The sequence below is a fragment of the Perognathus longimembris genome, chromosome 11 (genome assembly GCF_023159225.1).
Source record: "Perognathus longimembris pacificus isolate PPM17 chromosome 11, ASM2315922v1, whole genome shotgun sequence".
Lineage (NCBI taxonomy): Eukaryota > Metazoa > Chordata > Mammalia > Rodentia > Heteromyidae > Perognathus > Perognathus longimembris.
The window spans coordinates 53,607,049-53,629,974 of NC_063171.1; the positions used below are offsets into that span (position 1 = coordinate 53,607,049).

General features: G+C 42.0%; 1 protein-coding gene and 1 long non-coding RNA gene across 12 annotated transcripts in view; one reads left to right on the top strand and one right to left on the bottom strand.

Moving 5' to 3' along the window:
* Window positions 1-8,621, bottom strand: part of Rcor3 (REST corepressor 3) — a 51,804-nt gene extending 43,183 nt beyond the window's left edge. For 5 of the 11 annotated variants that reach the window (XR_007212520.1, XR_007212518.1, XR_007212519.1 and 2 more), the window contains exons 1-2: window positions 8,156-8,620; window positions 7,667-7,723 (exon numbers count right to left, since the gene is read on the bottom strand). Coding sequence is in view for 8 of the 11 variants with exons in the window: in XM_048356861.1 (XP_048212818.1) it covers window positions 7,667-7,723; window positions 8,156-8,324 (226 nt within the window). In the remaining 3 variants the exon portion in view is untranslated. Of the gene's footprint in view, window positions 1-7,666; window positions 7,724-8,155 lie in introns of all 11 variants that reach the window. The other 6 variants (XM_048356858.1, XM_048356856.1, XM_048356857.1 and 3 more) reach the window with 5 other exon arrangements.
* Window positions 8,622-10,026: 1,405 nt separating this feature from the next.
* Window positions 10,027-14,660, top strand: LOC125359960. The gene is made up of 2 exons (XR_007212627.1): window positions 10,027-10,070; window positions 14,446-14,660. It is a non-coding gene; the product is annotated as an uncharacterized LOC125359960 (long non-coding RNA).
* The last annotated feature ends 8,266 nt before the right edge of the window (window positions 14,661-22,926 follow it).

Consider the following 22,926-nt stretch of genomic DNA (forward strand, 5'->3'; position numbering starts at 1 on the left):
CCTGACTGGGCTAGCTTTGAACTGTCATCCTGAGATCTCAACCTCCTGAGTAGTATTATATGTGTGAGCCACTGGTGCTTGATTCATAACCTACTTTTGTAAGTTAACGATAGCTACTATTAATGGCTAGAACTCAAAACTTACTCCTATCATGTATTAATTTTGAGGTTAAGTTATGGTTTGTTTATAAGGTTACAAGGCATTTGGAATAACATTCATTCAGGGGAAAAGGAACAACCTACTACAACCTTCATACAAAGTTACCAGTGCCATTCAATGATTTTTTTTGGGTGGGGGGGCGGGGGTTGCTGATCCTAGGGCTCGAACTCAGGGATTGGGCTCTGTTCCTGAGATTTTTGTATAAGGCTAGTGCAATACCACTTGAGCCACAGTACCACTTTCAGTTTTTTCTGAGTAGTTACTGGAGATAAGAGTCTCATGGGGAAGTGGTACTGAGCACAAAGAGGCTCAGGGACAGCACCCAGGCGCTGAGTTCAAGCCCCATGACCACTACCACTACCAACAAAAAGAGTTTCATGGACTTTCCTGCCAGAGGTGGCTTTGAACCATGATCCTCAGATCTTAGCCTTCTGAGTAGCTAGGATTACAAGCATGAGCCACAGATGCCTGGCTAATTTTTTAAGTCATGGTATATCACTATGTTCAATCAACAAATTTAGTTAAAATCATACAGTACTAGTAAAATAAGTAGATAAAACTATTTTAAATCTGCATTTTATGGTAAGAAAAAATTAAGGATGGAGAAAATAGGAAAAAGAATATTATCTAAGTATTAGAAAACAATAATTACAAAATAAGGGGCTGCGGATATGGCCTAGTGACAAGAGTGCTTGTCTCGCATACATGAAGCCCTGGGTTCAATTCCCCAGCACCACATATACAGAAAATGGCCAGAAGTGGCACTGTGGCTCAAGTGGCAGAGTGCTAGCCTTGAGCAAAAAGAAGCCAGGCAGGGACAGTGCTCAGGCCCAGGGTCCAAGGCCCAAAACTGGCAAAAAAAAAAATAATAATAATAATAAAATTACAAAATAAATATGAAAGCAAAATATTTTGTATTGATGTTACATCTTTGAGACAAAAACAGGAAATCTGAATCTGAAAAATGTAAACAATAAGTACATTAAAATTTATAATTAAGATAAATAAATTTTGAAATGTCCATTAAAACTTTAATATTGGCAGGGAGTGGCTGTATATGCTTGTAATCCCAGCACTTGGGTGGTAGAAGCAAGAGGATCGGTAAGTGCAAGGCCAGCCTTGGACTATACAGTAAGATCCTATTTCAAAACAAACCTTCAATATTAGCAGGGTATAGTGCCACATGCCTTCAATGCCAGCACTTAGAAGGCTAAGGTAGGATGGTCATGAGTTCCAAGCCAGTGTGGACTCAATAGCAAGTTTGAGGACAATCTTGGCTACATGCAAGACTTGATCTCAAATAAAACTAACCAACCAAAATGACAACAAAAACACAACAAATCAAGCAACCAAAAACCCATGTATAAAATTATATATGTATATAATTTTAAACATGATATAAATAAATGTAAAACAGCCAACCCATGCCATGGAAATTAGAAATACTATGTATAGTTGACCAGAAGCTAACATGATAAAATTTAAACTTCAATTCTTTAAAATAGAACTGACTGTGCACAATGTACGGTGACAAGATTATCTGAACCTTATTTAATATTAAATACAACAAAGATTTCCTTCCACCTTATTCTCACATTATAGGAAGTCGGAATTAAAAGTATCCTATTGTCCCTCCTTCAAAAATCTATTGTAATTAGGGCCTGATCTGACAGAAACTGACATCTAAGTTTTAGTAGGGACTAACAGCTCTTTTAACAGGTTGAAAGGGTGTGGAGGGCAAAGCTGTGTGATAGCAGAGAATGCCTAGTATGTTCTTTCCCTAATCTTCCTAATTCTGAATGTTAACATTTGCAATTATATATGTGTCATCCAAGGTTCAACAGATGAATGACACTTCTAGGAACTGAGGGACATTTTAATGTAACAGTTAAGTGTGAACTATAAAGCCCTTCCTAGAATTTGAATCAGAGATCATTAAGTGTGCCACTCTGGGAAACCTACTTAATAAGTCTGTGCCTTAGTACTCTTCATTTCTAAAAACTGGAATGACACCACATATACTTCACAGATTTACTCAAAAAATTAAATGAATTATAAGCGCTGAACATGATAAGCATTATATTCTTATTATCATCACTAGTACATGACTATTTAAATGTCTTTGTCCTTAAGTTCCTTTCTGACTCTATCCTAGAAGGTTTTTGTTTTTGTTTGTGTGTGTGTGTGTGTGTGTGTGTGTGTGTGTGTGTGTGTGTGTGTGCCATTCGTGGGGCTTGAACTCAGGGCCTGGGCACTGTCCCTAAGCTTCTCTGGCTCAAGGTTAGCGCTCTTACCACTTGAACTACTTCCAGCTTTTTTGAGTAGTTTATTAGAGATGAGAATCTCACAAACCTTCTAGCCTGGGATGGCTTTGCTATCCTCAGATCTGTCTCCTGAGTAGCTAGGATTATAGGCGTGAGCCACCAGCACCCACTTTAGAAGAGCTTCTATCCCTCAACAATCCATAAATACATGAATGAAATTCTACAGGGCTGTAACTCAGATGGCTAATGTCCTCTTTTACCAATCCTTCTAAATAAGAGACTAACTAAAATCACATTTTGAGAACTATTTTATAACTCAGGTTTGATTCCTTTCCTGTAAACAATTAGGAGAAAACACTATGACTTATACTATAAAAACAGCTCATCTATGCCTTAGGACCTTTTTCCCCTCAGTACCACAGTTTGAACTCAGGGTCTCAAGCTTGCTTGCTCACTCGGCTCAGGCTCTACAACTTGAGCCACACTTCCAGCCTGGCTTCTTACTAGTTATTTTAAAGATAGAATCTTCTGGGCTTTTCTGCCCAGGCTGGCTTTGGAATCGGATCCTCTGGATCTCATTCCGAAGAGTGGCTAGGATTACAGGTGAGAGCCACTGATGCAGGGCCCGTAGGATGTTTTGCATCCAAAGTTTCACACTTTCCAGTATAAAGGTCAGAATAAACAAATATTTAAAGAACAGAAACCAATGTTTATTTTTATCTACTGAAAGTATCTAAGATTATACTTCAATAATGTTTGATATTCAGAAAAATCACTGAGAATCTGACTCCTCAAATAACCAAGCTTCAGAATTAACTTCAATACACAAAATTTAGCTTGCTACCATAACTTTAAGACTACACATAGTTATAAACTGTTAGTTTTTTAATTTAAAATATTTAAAAGTTTAATCTCTGAAATTATTTACATCTCTTGGCACAACCAACTACTATGAAACAAAAATATAATCTGATTAGGATGGGTGTGTGGTTTAAGCCGTAGAGTGCTTGTCTAGCAAGTGCAAGACCTCATATTCAAACACCAGAACTGCAAAAAAAAAAAAAAAAATTCCTCTACATAAACATATTAATTTGAAAAGTTAGGATTTCTGTAGAAATAGCATATTTCTTTTTAGATTTCCTTGAGGCATTAAACACAGGGGCTTCAATGGAGTTCATGAAACAAATATACTCAACAAAGAACAGAAGATGCTCCAAATTTTCTAATTCTACTATTTATAGACTAGACTTTACATACCAAACATATAGGCTTCAAATTGTGGTAAGCAAAGTCTTTTCCAGGGGTACAAGAGCATAAGGAAGTTTCAAGACTATTTTCAGATGTTCAATCTTGCTGTTTTCTTTTCAAGACAATCTGCCTGAAGACTCATCTGCAGAGTCTCCCCCTTATCTGAGGCTTCACTTCCCATATTCAACTGTGGTTATAAAGTACTAAAGTGGAAAATCCCAGAATTCCTAAAGTTTAAATTGCATATGAATCTGAGTCACATCATGAAATCTAGAATCCCATTCTGTCCTGTCTGGGATATGAATCATCCTTTTGTCCAACAAACTCACAACGTAAGTACTATAACTTGGTTATCAAATCAACTGCAGCAGTATTGCAGTGTATATGTTCATGTAACTATTACTTTACTTAACAATGGATCCAAAATCCAAGAGTAGTGACACTGACAACTAAATATACCAAAGGGGTGCTATAAAGTGCTTCCTCTAAGTGACATAAAAATTCTCAACTGAAGGGAAAAAATGGTATGTTGTGTGGTCATTTTATTTCTGCCATCTGACTTTAACAATACTTTTCTCTTTAAATAATTTAAAAAGTGGACATATCTCTTTATTCCAAATCTTAAGAGCTCACTGTCTAAAATTCTATAACCTTAACACATTATTAATGACTAATTTTAATCAATTATGTATGAAATCAGGACAGAGATTTAACACTTAGAATCTTATGCTGGAAAGAATATATATTACCAAGAAAAGGCGGACATATCAAGAGTAGCAGAAAAGTTGGGTAGGTGATCAACAAAACCTTTTTAAGCATAAAAATATATTATGGAAAAAAGATTATGTGGGGCAAATACATGGAAATGATTCCAAAGACAAGAAGGAAGAATGTAAACTTTCAGAATTTTAACAGCCTATCAGTGTATTTTATAAAAGATTACTATTATACCATATCACCATAGTAAATACATTTAACTGGATGTATTTTAAATAAGGATAACACCTTTGTTTCACAGTGCTATTTTTTAAAATATACCAGTGGTTATATTCTTCAGTTATTTAAACTGAATGGCAAGTAACAGATGTTAACTTTAAAATATGTGAATCTATTTATTCAAAATTCTCTTATGGGTACTTAAGCAAAATATTTTGAAAACCAATGTTTCATACACATTAGTTTTAGTCTTGTGATAGAGTTGATATCATCTCCCTTTAATGAATAAGAAAACTAAAGCTTGGAGAAGTCACATAGTTCATCTAGGTAACCATGCTATATTCGCTTGAAGGCTATAATACACAGTGAGACTTGATCATCACCCAAACCATTCCTCATGAGGTTAGCAGTCATAGGCACTAGGTAAAAGGAAGAATCAGTAAGCAGCCCAAAGATAATCAGAATTCATTAGTAAAATATAATGACATTAATAAAAATGACCCCTTAAGGTAACTGGATTTCAACTGAGCTTCAGTAACTAACATAAACCTCAATTCTTCTCATCAGCGTACTCATTCTGGACATGATCAATTTCTATCATCATCACTATCTTTCTTCTAATAAAAATATTCTCCACAAAAATTCATCCTACATTCTCATCATCATAATCTCAGCACCAGAGGGCAGACCTTTGGAGGATCCTACCTCTAGGTCATCTCCAGTAACAACTCAAGATCTTATCTATATAATAAGCAAAAACAAAACAAAACAGATGTGGCTTAAGTGGTAGGTCAACTGCCTAGCAAGCACAAGGCCCTGAGTTCAATCCTCAGTGGTGGTTCCAGTGTCAAGAAAGAAAAAAAAAATCCAAGCAAGAGCACAAGGCCCTGAATTCAAACCCCATTACTAGCACACACAAAAATGGCAACTTTTAAACTGTTCTTAGACTAGAAATTGTTAAAAAGAAAACAAGTGAATTTTTAAAATATGGTGTTTATCCTTATCCTAATAAAGAATATCAATTACAGTCTGAATAAACTGAAAGCACTTTTATTCTTAAATTTGTTGCATGGTTCACTTTATCATTAAACAACAAAGCAAAAACTGCTTCTTGGTGCTATATAGTATGTGCAAGTTTGTTCCAGCATGAAGTCTGGCTCTTAAGAAGTCACTTCATCAACTTGTACATAATTTTCTAGGAAACCAATACACAAATAGCCCTAATGGGGAAAAAAGTTAGGTACATTTATTAACTTAAAAAATCTGGCTAGCGAGTTCTAACGTGGAAAAAAAATTATCAGTATATAAAAAGCAGTTAGAGTACCAATGATAGCACCAAGTCAAAAAGGTATACACACACATACTGGGAATCATTTTATATTTATGAAATTTAATCTTTGCTGAATAACTGCCATATGCCCAGTCATCTAGTCCTGTCAAGAATTCCATTAGTTTGTACAGCTAGGGAAATTGAGGTTTGGGAGACGAAGGACTTGTTCAGAGCACAAAAATAAAAGCTGGGAGGGGAATTAAGTTCCATCTATCCTAAAGCCAAGGTATGCTCTCTCTTTCTAAATGTCAAGCTAAACCATAAGGCAGACACATGTAAAAGTGCCCAGTCACACTAATAAGGAAAATTAGCTTCATAAAATACTTAAGCCCACCAGTATGCTGACAGTACATAAGCTGAATGTACTAATAGCTGTGTCATTTTGAAAGTAATCCAAACCTAGTGGGCACTTCTGTATCACTGTTTTCACGTATTGGAAAAGAGACTGTGCTGACAATCCTTTCAATGTTCATTATTTTACCTTCCCCGGGTGGGAATGGAGGAACTACCTTACCTCTTTAAATGGCTGATAAATACTATCTTACACTGTTCTAATGGGAAGGGGTGAGGCAAATATTCATCTATCTTCTGATCACTAACTAAACAGGCTGCTTCACTCGAGAAAATACCTGTAAGCCCTATTAAATATAGAACTCAAGACTCTTGATAAAGTGTTATTACCCGCGGGCAAGTATAAGAAAGAAAGTGGGGAAGGGTTTTCAAAGCTTTTGGAAAGCCTATACTAAAGAGAGTCTCTGCAGGGTAGGGAGGAGACACGGGGTTCAGAGGCTCCGGCAGGGCGCCTCCATATGCGGAACTCTCGCCCAATCCCAGCGCAGGCTGAAATCCCGTGACCGCCAGGGAGCCTGTTTGGAGAAAAGTAGACAGGGAGCCCACAAGCTGGGTTGGCAGAGGACGCTGGAACCTGGCTGCTCCGGGAGAAAATGTCTCCTTGGCAGCCGCAGCCACTGTCTTGTGGTCTGACTTCCCAGGGTTGGCTTGCGAGCGAGGTGTGCCACGGGCACCTCCCCAACCCTTTTACCCCCACCCCTTTTCCTTCTCGACTCCCAGCACTCTGCAGATATGCCACAGCCGGCCAAAAAGAAGCCACAGCGCTTAGCCAAGAAAAGGGGGGGCAATTCCGCCTGAGTGGGGGGGTCGGCAGGGCTGGCCTTCGACAGCCACCCGGGCGTCGGCCACCCACCATGCAGAGCGCGGCCGTGGGCTCCCGGGCCACCAGTGTGTCCTCTGGCATTTGCAGGTTGGTCGTCCCCCCCCCCCCCCCGCCCCAGCCTGCACACGTCTCCAGCCCTTGGCTTCCCAGCCGCTGTTCCCCAGCCCTCAGGAGTCCCAGACTCCACCAAAAGCCGCCTGCTCCCCCCCACCCCACTCATCCCGACCCCAATGCGGGGGCAGAAAGGCGATGGCACCAGCAGGCAAGTGGCTTCTAAAAGGAACCATGTTAACCTTGCAACGCACGCATGCATCTGCCCACACGCCCTATGTCACTGCCCGGCCAAGCCTGACAGCCGCCCAGCCGAAGACGATGCTGCCCTGCCCTGCCCTGCCCTGCCCAGTCCAGCCCAGCCCAGCCCAGCCGCATCCCCCGGCCAGCCCCACCTCTGGATCCCTACACCCGCCCCCGCCCCCCATCACCACCTCCACCCCCGAAATCAAGCCCAGAAAAGAAGAGATGGGATTTTTTTTTCCTTAGGGCAAATACAGCTACCTGGATCAAATTCAGGGATCCGAGCTTGGTATTCAGCTCCGACTCTCATCCCAACATCTGCAAAGCAATGCCAAAAATAAAATAAAATAATAATAATAAAAGGAAAAAAGAAAAGAAAAAAATTAAGAAAAGGGAAGACACTTAATAAAACAATATGAATATATATTTTTTTTAAAAAATTGCTGCAGGGAGGAGCGGAGCAGCGGCGGCCGGGGAGGTGGTAACTCCGGGCACTCGAGGAGATGGCAGCGGTGGGGGCGGGGAGGGGGGGGCGAGGCGGAGGGAGGGAGGGACGGAGGGAGGGCGGGCGGAGGGCGGAGGCGCGGGGGTCGCGGGGTGCCGCGGCACTGCACCGGGGAGTTCCAGGGAGTTGGAGGCTACCGCAGCGCCCGTGCTCCGAGGGGAGGGAGGGCGGGCTGGCGGGCGGGCGGCGAGCGGAGGGAGGGGGCTGGGGGAGGGGAGGGGAGGCGGGGAGGAGTTCGAGGCTACCACCGTGCTCGTCGTCGCTGCTGCAGCCGCTCTCGGGCTCCGAGTAGTGCAGCCCGCCGTTGGTGGAGGAGGCGCCGCTGCCGCCGCTGCCCGCCGGGCTCTTGGCGCTGCCGTTGGCCGAGCGGCTCTTCCCGAGTAACTCGGGCCCTTTCTCCATCATGCCGGGCATGGTCGCCGAGGGGAGGGGGTGAGGCGAGGGGGAAGAGGCCGGCGTCGGGGCGAAGGGGGAGTCGGGCTTCCGAGCGCGGGCGGGAGGGAGAGGAGGAGGAGGAGACGGTGGAGGAGGAGGAGGAGGAGGAGGAGAGGGAGGAGGGGAGTGTTAATATGGAGCCGCCATAACCGCTCGAGTCCCGCGGTAGCGCAGTCGTCTCACAACAACCCGCCCCGGTCCCGCCTCTTTGCCCTCCTCCCTCCGTCGCCGCCCGCCCCGCGCAGTCCTGGGCGTCCCTCACGGCGGGCGACGCGCTCTACGCCGCGGCGGTATCACTCCGCCCCGCAGGGAGGTTCCGGCTGCCCGAGGGGGGAGGGGGAGGAGAGAGAGGGGGGTGGGACGGGGAAGCCCCCGCTCGCCTCCCGCCCCGCCCCCACGCCCCACCCCGGGCCAGCTTGAGGCTCGCCGCAGAGGTGCGGCCGCGGCGTCCACATCCTTTCCTTGGTGGGGGGCGCGCGCGCGAGCGGGACTCTTTCCCCTCTCTGGGCGGAAGGAACGCGGGCAGCCTGAGCGAGGCCGCGCGACCGGAACGCCCGGGTTGGGGCGGAGGGGTTGTGGGGGACGGGGGAGGGGGTGGGGACGTGAGGCCGAGGCCGAGGCCGAGGCCGCGGCCGGGCGGGCGCGCCGGAGGGCGGGACCTCGCGCTGCGTCCAGTTCTCTCGCGGCCGCGCCACGCGGCTGGCGCAAGTAGCCGGGCGGCCTTGGAAGACCCCGAGGCCTAACCCGCTGGGAAAGCCGTCTCGGCCATTGCGGTCGGTGCGCCGCGGCTTACGTCTCTGGATCTTTGGACTTGGGGGGGGGGGGGGAGGGTGGTTCTGGTTCCCGGGAGAGTGAGGGCGGCGGGGAGGCGGCGCCGCGCCTCTGGGCGATGCCTCCCGCGGCCCCTTCCCGTACTCTTCCCCACCTCTCGTCTCCGCTCTTGGCGGGAGCGCTTGCCGCGGGCGAGGAAGCGTGGCGCGGACGGAGCCCGTGCCCGGCCGGCGCGCTCTCGGTCCCCGCTGACCTGGGTGGTGGTGGCCCGGAGCAGATCCACGACGGGGCCCGGTCCTCCGGTAGTGGTGAGGCCGGGGCGTGCGTGCTGGCCGGGCGCCCGGCCTGGAAGAGGGGCCGGGGAACGACCGGCCAAATTTGCGTGTGGGGTGAAAGAGTAGGGAGCACGGCATTGAGGACGTTTGCTGCCTGCCATGCTGCCCGGCGTTGGGCGCTATCACGTTAGTAAGTGGAAGTGAGGACTTGGCTGATACACCGGAGTGTGCCTTGCGATGATCTGGGAGCACCGATGGGATAGTCTTCAAACACTTGCCAAGATTGTTCTCTGTGCTGAGTGCTACAGCAAGCCTTTACCGAAATTTAAACATATATACATATATATTAGACATATAACATACACACACATATATATATTAAACACACAGACACAATTTAGCAGGTCCCCTGTCTAGAGGAGGAAGTATCTTGTCTGGGTGCAGAAACTGGGTCTAATAATGGAGATGGTCTCATTTCTTTATCAAAGCTTGATATTCCATAAATATTTGGATCATACAACTCTGCCTTTTATTCTGTTCCTTTTCTCAACAGGTAACAGTTTGGAATAACATTTTAATTTGCCCTTTTTTTTTCTACAAGGAGAGAATGAACACCCCCCCCCCCCCCCCACACACACACACTGAGCTTGAATAGCTATTGGCAGTTATATTTCTCACTGTAAATTAACACATCGGTATTTTCGTTTTTGCACATGAGCTTCTAGTGAATATGACTCAGCTCCTTTGGTCCAGTAACATGAAAACCAGCCAGACCCTGAACTGAGGGAATTCACCAAGATAAGTTCCACTCTAGAGCTTTGTTTTTGTTGATTGTTTTATTTTTATTTTTTCCAGGGACAGTCTAGACCTTTCTGTTCATGCTTTCCATAGAACTGAGCCTTGAATTTCAGGGCCTGAGCACTGTCCCTGTGCTTCTTTTGCTCAAGGCTAGCACTCTTAACACTTTAAGCCACAGCAGTACTTCTGGCTTTTTCTGTGTATATGGTATTGAGGAATCGAACCCAGGGCTTTACACATGCTAGGTAAGCACTCTACCACTAAAGCACATTCCCAGCCCTCTTGAGGCCTTCTGACAGCAAGCCTTCCTGCACCTCAACTCTGCAAAATCTCCCCAACACTTTTCTATGAAAATGAATCTTCATATAAATCAGGAGCCAAAACATTGGGATGATCTAGTGATGTTACCATCATGTTTAAGTGAAAATATTCTGCTGGAGTATAGGAAAGAGCAGACTATATAGGAAAGTACTTGAGGTGGGAATATGTGGCATTTCTTAAAAAAAAAGGCAGTTTCTGTTTTGCTCCCAAGAAAAGGTATGCACCTGAAGCCGACCTGGTTTAGAAAGCTAATAATAGGCCTTAAAATGGTTTCCTAACAGTTAACAAGGACACCATAGAATAGAAAAGTCATAGAATATCTTGGGAATGCTTATCTCTAAAGGGCTAGAGAAAGAAAAGCAGCCAGGCAAGGAAGTTGGGCAAGAATGGGTTAAGAAGCAATGTCCAGTGATTGGCAGTATCATGAAAAGGGGTTAAGAAAAGGGCAGGTTAAGTTGGAGGAAAGCTTTTGGGTTTGATCACTAGTACCGTGTGTGAAGGAATAAAATATTCTTATATACTCCATTTTTGTCCTAGAGGTCCTGGCAATGATGGAAAAGAAGAGAATATGTAAGGATTGGATAGGTAGATACTTGTTATTTGCAGATAACATGATAATCTGTTATAGTTTATACATGACATTCCACTGTTACTATTATTAAATGAATTTAACAAGTTGCTAGATACAATCTATGTAATAATTGCACTAAGCAATTAGAAAATTATTTTAAGGTTTCAACTACACAAGTGCATTAAAAACATCAAATATCTACTCTATTAGTTTCCTTTGGCTGCTGTAACAAGTTACCACAAACTCAGTAGCTTTAAGCCCTTATTCTCTCCTAGTCTGGAGGCCCAGCAGACTGTGAAATCAAGATTTTAGAGGGCCATACTCTAGAAGCTGTAAATCTGTTCCCTGTCCTTTTCAATTTCTGGTGTCTGCTGTCATTTCTTGGCTTGAAGCTATATCACTCCAACCTCTTTGTCTTTACTCTCTCCTGTTTATGATGTGAATTTACCTTTATTTCTCTTAATATAAAGACTATGGCATTTATAAGTATTCCTTGATCACATCTGCAAAGACCCTTTTTCCATATAAGGTGGCATTTAGATCTTTGGGGCCCATTTTGGTTCACCCTACTAAGGAATACATTTTGTGAAAGGCTGTAAGAACTCTGTACAGAAGATGTACTATTAGAAAAGTTAGAGAAAACCCCCCAAAATGAATGGATATACAATGGTCACGGATTGGAAGACTATTGTAAAGATGTCAGTTTTCACTAAATCTCTTGATTTGTTCTAATACCAATTATTCCACCAGGTCATATAACCTGATGGGTATTTGTATATAAGTTGACCAACTGATTCTAAAATTCATATGGAAATTGAGATAGTCAAGAATAGCCAAAGCTGGGCACAGTAGGTCAAGCCTATAATACTAGCTTTTGGGGAGTCAGATCAGGGGATCACAGTTCAAAACTAGTTGGGGAGCATAAAAGTTTAAAAGACTCCATCCCAATTAATGGCTAGGTGTGGTGTCATGCTTCTGTTAGCCTACATACTGAAGAAGTACATGGCTGGGCCCAACAAAGAGGATCACAGCCAAGGCATAAATTGAGACTATACCTCAAAAATAACCATGGCAAATGGGCTGGAGGGATGGACCAAAGGTGCCTGCCTCACAGGAATGAAGCCCAAGCCCCAATATTTGGGGGTGGGGGAGAATAATTGAGAGAGTGGAAGAACAACAAAGCTAGGTTATTTATCTTAGCTGAAAAAGATAACACTTAAAAACCTACAAAAATGAATCCAATATGGTACTGATATAGGGTATATAGAAAGTACACTAATGGGCAAGGTGGCACATGCCTGAAATTCCAGCACTAGTGAGGCTGACCAGGAGTTAGTTTATGCAGAAAGGATACCATAGTACTGTGGAGGGAAAAATGACCATTTCAATAAATGACCTGAACAGTTATCCATGTGTGTAGCGGGGAGGCAAGAGGGAGAAGTAGAGAAATAGGAAAACAAAGCAAAGATCTAGAGAGAGCCAATGAGAAACAGAATCATCAGGCAGGAGAGAAGTCCACTGAGGTAAAACTCAAATGCTTGCACAACAAGTCAAGGGTGATCTTAGTGATAGCTGCTTGTGGTGGCGGTGGTGGTGGTGTCAGTACTGAGGCATGAACTCAGGGCCTGGGTGCTGTCCTGAACTTTTTCCTTTTTACTGAAGGCTAGCACTCTACCACTTGAGTCATGCAAGTTCCACTTCCAGTTTTTTGGTGGTTAATTGGAGATAAAAGAGTCACACAGACTTTCTGACCTGGGCTGGCTTCAGACTGCAATCTTCAGATCTCAGCCTCCTGGTAAGAACTTTCTAATTCTAAGCTAATTGAACCCCTCTTTGAAACATCCAACATCTTATCAATTGAGGTATCAAAATAACAGGTGGGATGAGTTCAGTTAAGGTACCTTGTATGCATATATGGAAGTTCAAAGCGACTCCCTTGTATAATTTATGCTAATAAAAAGATAGACTTTTTTATTATTATTAAAAGAAAAAAAAACCCAAACCAGGGGCTGGGAATGTGGCATAGAATGCTTGCCTAGCATGCATGAAGCCTTGGGTTCTATTCCTCTGCACCACATATACAGAAAAAGCTGGAAGTGGCTCTGTGGCTCAAGTGGTAGTATGCTAGCCTTGAGCAAAAGGAAACCAGGGACAGTGCCCAGGGCCCGAGTTCAAACTCCAGTACTGGCCAAACCCCCCCCCCCAAAAAAAAAAAACAACAACAACAACCCAACAAAAAACAAACCCTAAACCATAAAAATGTAGGGTAAGATAGAAGGAAGGCAATAGAGTTAGCCATGAAGATGTAGGGGGTGAGCATTCCTAGTAAGGGAAGCAGCCTATTCAAAGACCCTAGAAGATGGCAGGCCTGTTATTTTCAAGAAAAAGCAAGGAAGCTAGGGTGGGTGGGTAGAGTGAGTAAGTGTGTGAAAAAGGAGATCAGAGAATTGTGTGGGTCATAGGGATATTGGTGGACAAGACTCCTCGGAAATGGCTTTTCATTCTTGAGTTATGTGGGGAGCCCTTAGAGAGACTGACCAGAAGAATACGTAACCTGGCTTATATTTTATCCTATTCACTTAGTTGAGAACCAGGGAATCATAGCCCAGGACTTCCCTTCACCCCCCCCCCCCCCAATAAAGAAAAAGTTGGCTAGACTATCTCAACCAGTGGGCACCGTGGCATATACCTATCATACCAGCTGTGTGGGAGGCTGAGATCAGGAGGATTGTGGTTCTGGGTCAGGCTAAGCAGAAAATTTATGAGAACCCCAACAACAGCAAAAGAGGGGTATGGTGGTATGAGCCTGTCATGTCAGGAAGTATAAATAAGTATAAACAAGATTGTCTAGGCTGGCTCTGGGCAAAAAGTCAGATCCAACCTCAAAAAAATAGCTGGAGCAGTGAACCATGAAGACATGGTTCAAACAGTACAACACTTGCTTAGCAAGGGTGAAGCCCTGAGTTCAAACATCAGTACCAGAAAAAGAGAGAAAAAGGAAGAGAGATAGATAGTAGGAAAAACTAATGAGAGATTGCTACAAGCCATAAAACTAATCATTGAAAACAATGGCAACAATGATATTATACCACTTGCTACATTTATACAAACTTCCTTTAAATCCTGTTTCATGATTAATAAAACAATCCATATTGTAAGGTCTGAAGAGAATTTTCTAGTTGCTTTAAAATTTTTGGTCAGCTCTTTCCTTATTCAGTATTGCGTATTTGTGAGGCCTTTCTAATATGCCTTGGAACAATTTTTAAAAATATTGGAACTCCTTGAAAAGCATTTCTTCTGGAATACTGATTAGTCTCCCACCCCTTTCTCAGTTTGCATTTCTCATAATATCCTCTCTCTCCAGGTGCTTTGGTAAGAGGCTGATGTGGAAATACTTTGAAGCAAGAAGAAAGGTCTTCCCAACTTGAGCTTCATGGTAATTTTGAATATCAGCTCTGCAGGCATCTAGGGGTTGGTTGAAGAACAAAGCTTCATCTGTTGCCTGTTCTTATGCATTTTAACGTGCTGTATTCTAAGATTAAAGAAAAAAGTAAGTTTAACAAGCATCTGACTTTTGATGGAAACAATTTTTTGGTGGGTTTTTCACAGAAACATTTTATAACCCAGAGAGTTGCGGAAGGATGACATTATTAGAAGAATGAGCCAGGCTTTGAAAAGTATTCTCCCAGAACCCAGAGCTGGCTGCTTCTAGATTTAATATATTTCTGTAGTTAGCAGGATGCCACAGCAGGGGGCGTCAAATAGATGGTAAGGTTGTACCTAGAAGATAATTACACTTCTGTATTGAATATTGACTTTGTCTTTAGGAAAAGAATACATTTACCTTTCCAATTTTAAAAAAAAAACAACACTGTAAAAAAGACATCTACCACTCTAGGACCTGAACCAGGTGTTGTTTAAAACCTTTAGTGACTCACTTGTACTGATCATTCTGAATCTGCAGAGAAATTCTTGTATGGACGTTGTCACCACACAAGGAATTTATAATAACTAGGTATAAGTAGTTGAGAATATCAGAACAGTAGGTTAGGTTATGCTTCTACAGTATGTTTTTGGGGACAAGCAAAAGTTGTGGACATTGTCATAAGTGCATCGAAACATAGCCCTAGTCTTTTTTCCGTTTCTGTAATATTCAAGAACACTTTCCCTAGAGGATTTTCCTGTTATCCTACCTAAAATAGAATCCCTACTGCCAGCTTCTCCATCCTATCATTTTGTACAGATTAGTCATGCAGCACAGGTCATTGGTCCCTCATACATTAAAGCAAGCAAGCAAATATGGTCATTTTAGTATTACCGTAGTGTCATCTCTTTGAAGGCAGTGGCTTTACCTAGCTGAATTCTTAGTCTCTAACATAACACAGACCCTTTGAAATAGTATTTACTAAATAAATGAATACAGTTCATTTTGCATGATGAGAAACCCAAGTATCCAGAACTTTAGCATATATTAATATATAACTTTTAGTTGTCTGAGAATAATTTGCTTTCTAATCTGAGTTATTGCCCAACTGTATGATTTATTGAAATTTCAATGTACATAAAAGAGAAATATGATTCCAAGGGAGATTTTAAGAGACTACTATCCTGTGCTTCCGTACATATTATTTAAAGCATAGCATATATTAACTTATTTTAGATCACTGTCCAGCTTTCCCTGAGTACAAATGCTTTCAAGATTGTGGAAACATAAATTTTTGTTGTTTAAAACACCTAGGCTATATTATTTTGTTATATATGATAGGCCTAGCAACTAAAATATATGGGTAAGAATTTACCATTACAAGGAGATAGAGAAAATTATATGTATACATTACTGGTAGAAATGTGAATCTTAATAGCTTTCTTAGAAATCAGTTTAGCAATAGCTGTTAAAATTATTTCTTTTCTTTTCTGATGTAATTGTGGTTTTTTAAAAAACAAAGTACATTTGTCTACACTTACTGAATTAGCTTTTATTTATATGGACAGAGTAGATAAAATGGTACAAGATCATTTAAGAAATGCTTTTCTTGTGGTTTCCCAGGGTTCTGATAGCTAAACTAAGATACTGCTTTCTTCCAAACATTTCATTTCCTAAAACTAAAGGAATATATTCAATACAAAAATTGGTTTAAGAAAACCACTCTCGGGCTGGGGATATGGCCTAGTGGCAAGAGTGCTTGCCTCGTATACATGAGGCCCTGGATTCAATTCCCCAGCACCACATATACAGAAAAATGGCCAGAAGTGGCGCTGTGGCTCAAGTGGCAGAGTGCTAGCCTTAAGCAAAAAGAAGCCAGGGACAGTGCTCAGTCCCCGAGTCCAAGCCCCAGGACTGGCCAAAAAAAACCCCCAAAAAACAAAAAACCATTCTCAGCTGGGTACCAGTGGCTCACAACTATAATCCTAGCTACTCAGGGCTGAGATCTGAGAATTGTGGTTTGAAATCCAGGCTGGGCAGGAAAGTCAATGAGATTCTTATTTCTTATTAACCCCTAGAAAAAAGGCAGTGGAGATGTAGAAAGGTCAAGGACTGTGCCTAGGCTTTGATTTCTAGCCCTAGAATTAGTACACACACACACACACACACACAACAACAACAACAACAACAACACTCAGCAAAATAAAAGGTAGCAAAATTCTGTAAGTGTTCAGTGTGTTAGGTTTCTATTACTGCATAATTTTTTTATCCATATTTAATGCCCTTGAACAAAACTACAATAATTACAGTTTCTGTAACTCAGACGTCTAGATCAAGATGTTTGTTATCTAGGCAATGTTCTCATTCAGAGATGTGAGTAGTTGGCACAGTTTATTTCTGAGTAATTATAAGGCTGAAGGATCTTTTTTTTTTTTTTTCTGGCTATTGCCTGGATGGAGCCTGGAGGACACACCTGGTTCTTTACCATGTAGTACTGCCATTGATTTCACCAAACCAGGAAGGAGAAACTTAAAAAATGAGTCTGTTTACCAAATTGTCTTAAATAACATAATTGCAGGAATGGCTTATATCATCTTTATTATATCATATTAGTTAAAAGCAAGTCACAAGTCCTGTTCACCCTAAAGAGACGGGGAGTATGCAAAGGCATTAAAACTCACATGTATGGATCATGATGGCCCTTATAGTGAACCAGCAACAACTTCCATTGTCTGTGAATTCAGAGGTGTTACTCTTTCTTGGTATTCTACGACCCAAATTTATCAATATGCCTGACTTCTCAAGCCACCAAATACCTACTTTTTGCTTCTTTGCTGGGCTTCCTATGACTGGATACTGCTTGTACTTTGTTCTCAACAAACATTGGTTAAATACCTTCTAAGAAGATATCTTTATACAGGTTATTAGAGGCCCAGCCATTTTGATTTTTTGAGGTTACTATTATGCTAAAGAACTTGAAGAAATGAATTATAAAGGTTATAAAGGAATTTTTTTTTTTTTTTTTTTTTTTTTTTGCCAGTCCTGGGCCTTGGACTCAGGGCCTGAGCACTGTCCCTGGCTTCTTCCCGCTCAAGGCTAGCACTCTGCCGCTTGAGCCACAGCGCTGGTTCTGGCCGTTTTCTGTATATGTGGTGCTGGGGAATCGAACCTAGGGCCTCGTGTATCCGAGGCAGGCACTCTTGCCACTAGGCCATATCCCCAGCCCCATAAAGGAAAATTTTATAACTTTAAAAATTTAATATCTGGCCTGGCGTCAATAGCTTATGCCTGTTATCCTAGCTATGTGGGAGGTCAGGATCTGTTGATAGTGATTCAAAGCCAGCTCAGGCAGGAAAGTCCATGGGACCATGAGACGCATATCTCCAATTAACAACTCCTTGTCCCCCAAAACACCAGAAGTGAGGCTGTGACTCAAGTGATAGAGCAGTAGCCTTGCGCAACAAACCTTAGGATAGCACCAGGCCCTGAGTTCAAGCCCAATACAGCAATAATAATAATATCTGAAAGAAAAGTTCATAAAACAGACCTTATAGAAGAAAAAAGAAAGGATTCTGTTAACTTCAAGTTAGATCAATAGGAATTTTCTTTTCTGAAAAAAAGATGAAAATTTATTTGAAAAAGTTAATAGAACCTTAGTAACATCAGAAGTAATAGCAAAAGGGCCAACGTATAGACAGTTGTGGTCCCAAAAGAAAAGAAAAAAGTGGGGTAGAAAATGAGGTTCTTTTTTTTTTTTCTTTCCCAGTCCTGGGGTTTGGACTCAGGGCCTGAGCACTGTCCCTGGCTTCTTTTTTTGCTCAAGGCTAGCACTCTGCCACTTGAGCCACAGCGCCACTTCTGGCCGTTTTCTGTATATGTGGTGCTGGGGAATCGAACCCAGGGCTTCATGTATACGAGCCAAGCACTCTTTGCCACTAGGCCATATTCCCAGCCCAAAATATTTTATTTTATTTTATTTTGCCAGTCCTGGGCCTTGGACTCAGGGCCTGAGCACTGTCCCTGGCTTCTTTTTTTGCTCAAGGCTAGCACTCTGCCACTTGAGCCACAGCGCCACTTCTGGCCATTTTCTATATATGTGGTGCTGGGGAACCGAACCCAGGGCTTCATGTATACGAGGCAAGCACTCTTGCCACTAGGCCATATTCCCAGCCCCAAAAATGAGGTTCTTAATGGTAACAAAAAATCCTTAGTTTGGTGGAAGACAGATACAGATTCAGTAAAACAAAGGAAGCGTGTCTAGTATACCATAGTCATACTGCATAAACAGTTTCTGACATGGTTCCCTTTTACCACACTTTTGTGTATAATCTGTTCCCCTCAAGTGTGGAAAGAGCCTAGTAACTTGTTTCTATTAAATAGAACACAGCTAACTAGTAGAATGCCACTTTAGGCCCCACCCCACATACCCTTCAGCCTCCTTTACTTGCTTTCATGAAGCAAGCTGCCATGTTGTAAGATGTGTTATGGAGATGGCTATTTGTGAGTGTACTGAGGGAGACCTCTGGCAAATAGCTTCTGAGAACCCGAGACCTCTGGCCAGCAGCCCACAAGGAACAGAATACGCAATAGCTGTGTGGGTCGTGCAGATTCTTCACCCTCAAGCCCAACAAGAATATAGCCTATGAGAGACCCAAGGCCTGAGGACCCAAAAAGCTAGGTCAATAATTTCTATGCCCCAAAGAAGTCATGTGATGATAAATGTGAAGCTTGGCATCATTTGCTAAATAGCAACATATAACCAATGTACTATTAACAATGAAGAGGGAATTATAAAAGTAGCCAGCAAAAAAAAATTAATACATTACATATCATTATAAAAGTTATTTAACACTTTGGCCTTTTTGTCAGAAAAGATGATCCAGGAAAGAAGTAAAGAATAAAACTGTCCATTCCACATTTTGAATCCATAATATCTTATGAGAATGAACTAAAAGTAAGGAAGTTTCCACAGCAGAGAATTTATTATCACCAGTTGTACACTACAAGAAATGTTAAGGGGAATGCATCAGACTGAACAGAAAATTCACCAAATGGGGAATCAGATTTTCAGGCCTTACTCAATCATATTATATACCACAAAACTTTGCCTTTCTCCCAGGTTCCCAAGAAACCTTATCTGAGCTCTCCTTTCGATGTTTAGACTCTTAAGAACCTCAATCCTGATAAAAAAGCCTTTGATAAATGCCAGAAGAGCCTGAAGCTAGTTCAAAACAATGTCATAAAAGTCATGCACTTTCTATCTAGACAGAGGATATTTAAATTCATATTACACTTAATACTTATCTGGTTTCCCTTGGCAACAATGTAAAGAGTGGTTGAACACAGAAGAGAAAAAAGGCACGTCACTCTGATACCTTCCAGAAGTTGCTATGGCAAGGAGAAAGAAGAAAGAAGCCATATCACCATCCAAAACAGAAGAGCAGCATGCAATGTAGAGGCACACAGCCCTACAAACCATACAGTTTCAGAGGTAGTGGTGAGGATGAGCTCCACACAGCTGTGAACCAAGGTAGTACAATATCCTGGTAGGATTCAAGAAGAAGAGAGGTTAAGTTCTACCTGCCTTGTCTCTCTAGTGAGTTATTCCTATCATTATTTAAATCAAGACTAGAACCATCATGAGTTTGTTTCCCACCACATGCTCAGTGCCTGGAACAATACGGACAGTCGGTAAATCATGGGAAATCAAGTGTATGCCAAATCACAAAAAGTATTTACAATAAGAAATTCTAGCAGAGATGTATCAATTGCATTCTGAAAAGTTGTAGGTATATAGACTGAGATCTGAAGATTATGTGATAAAAGGTAGAACCAATTTATTTACTGAAAACTAAAATGCACCTGCTAAGGCAGAACATTGCAAGTGGCTGCATTGTTGATTAACTGACAGATCTTGTCTTTGCCATTTCTCTGAGATGTGTATGTGTTTATTTCCTCAATGCTCAATAATTATTTGCAATAACTGTGCCTCTCTCGTAAGTACACATAGGGTATACTTAAATGAGTTAATTTATGTACTTAGAACATTGTTTAATGCAAAGCAACTGTCACACTAAGTGTCGGCTGTGGTTATTGTTGCTACCATTAACTTATTGATCAATGGTGCAGTTTACTTTCTCAAATATTAATGGCACTGTGATGGCTGGTCTTCATAGGAGAAGTTGGAAGAAACCTTCCTGGCTTCCCCACTGTAGATATTGGCCGCCTTACCTTCCATTGTGTGTTCCTTTGGATTTGCTTCCATTTTTCTTTTGGTGACAAGTTTTTCTCTTTGTGGCCCAGGGAGATCTTAAACCCACAATCCTCCTGATTCAGCCTCCAGGTGCTAGGATTACAGGCATGTGCCTTGTCTTCTGTCTTGACACTCCTAACTGCACAGTGTCACTTCTCATAGTGACCTGACTTTAGGTTTTCAATCTGAACCTTGAATACAAATTGCTGAGCCCTATAGGAACCCTTAGCCAACATTCCTAAAATGTATCTTCTATTTTCCTGGCAAATGTTTTATTTTCTTACATTTGACTCTTTAAGAACTATTCAAATTAAGAACTAATCAAGGCTGATGGTGGGAGGAGACCTTAGTTATAGAACATGTGCTTAACGCTTGACAGGCCCTTGGGGGGGGAGAGAGAGAGAGAGAGAGAGAGAGAGAGAGAGAGAGAGAGAGAGAGAGAGAGAGAGAGAGAGGAGAGAGGAGGGAGAGGGAGAGGGAGAGGGAGAATAATCAGTAATAAGTGAGCAAAGTCAACTAGAACTGACAGTGTCTCCGTACAAGTTATCCTCAGAAAGTGTTTGTGGCAATAAGAAATATGACAATAGTCAAGGCTCCATAAGAAGCTGTTCACAATCCTTTTTCATTTTCTTTGAACTAATGCAAATGCTAATATGACTTAAAAATATGTACTGGAGTTTGAACACAGGGTTTCACAATTGCTAGACACTTGTTGAGCCATGCCACTCTTTTTTTTCCGTTTAGTTTTTCAATTAGGCTTGCACATAGGTACACATAAGGTAAACTTAAATGAGTTAATTTAGGTACTTAGAACATTGTCTAATGCAGAGCAACTGTCACACAAAGTGTCAGCTGTGGTTATTGTTATCATTAACTCATTCACCAATTGTGCAATTAGCCTTCAATGATTCTCCTATTACACTTCCTGTATAGCTGGAGTGACAGGCACATATCACCACCCTCTTTCTGCTATTGGTTGAGAGGGAGTCTTGTGAACTTCTCTGGGCTGGTTTTGAATTCCAATCCTTACCAGCTTTCTGTCTCCCAAGTAGGTAGGATTATAGGCATGAGCTACTGCACCAGTCCCTTAAATGACTTTCAAATGCTGTCAATATTTGTGAAGCTGATTTTAGTCTTTTCCTCTGCCAGAAACTTGAAGTGAATCGGTAATTCAAACTACTATCTGGTCTCCTCCTCATTACTTTGTCATTCACAGCATTGCTTTCTCTTAACATTTTAAGAATTCATCTTAATTTTTCTTTGTGCTGGTCCTCGGTCTTGAACTCAGGGCCAGGGCACTGTCCCTGAGCTTTTTCTGCTTGAGGCTGTTGCTCTACCACTTGACCCACTGTTCTATTTCTGCTATTTTTGGTGGTTAATGGGAGATAAGAGTCTCACAGACTTTCCCCCCTGGCTGCCTTTGAACCCAATCCTCAGCTCTCAGCCTCCTGGCTAGGATAACAGGCGTGAGCCACTAGCACCTGGTAAGAGTTTATTTTTGATGTCCCCATATATGTGATTTTCCTCCCATTTATAAATTTGCAAATCTTCTTCCATTGTTCCCCATCCCATTTTGATGTACCAGCTATTCCATCATTTCTAACACCAAGATAAAACTTTTCATGCTTAGGATTTTTTTTTTCATGTTGCTCACATGTGTGCTATAGATCTTTTATCTGGAAATAAGTCACCTCAAACACTAGAAAACCTATGCCCTTCTCTAAGGGTTCTGTGTCCCTGTGAGGGTTCATCTTTTGTATTAGTGCTCCCACATTTAAGTTCAGGCTTTAGTGGGTGTGCGTCTGCAGCTCCTCACCTGAGGTTCTGTTCTTTCTTTAAAAATCTATAAACAGTTATGTAATTCCCTACAATTTGCCCATAAAATTAGCTAACAGAAACCTAATTTGGGAAAGGTTTACACTACACAAATGCAAATGATTTCAAATCAAACGTTTTGCAACCTTTTTATGAAATGCTTTTCAACTATGGTAATAATGAAATTCTTACTGCCTCTTCTCCTCACATGGTCTCCAACTACACATTATATTCTTGATTTTCCTCCCCGCACGTTTGCATTTGGCCCATATCCAAAGCCATCCACAATTTTAAAAAATGCGCTCCTGTTTATCTTTTCCTACTTGATTTACCCATTCTGGTTCCTAATAGTT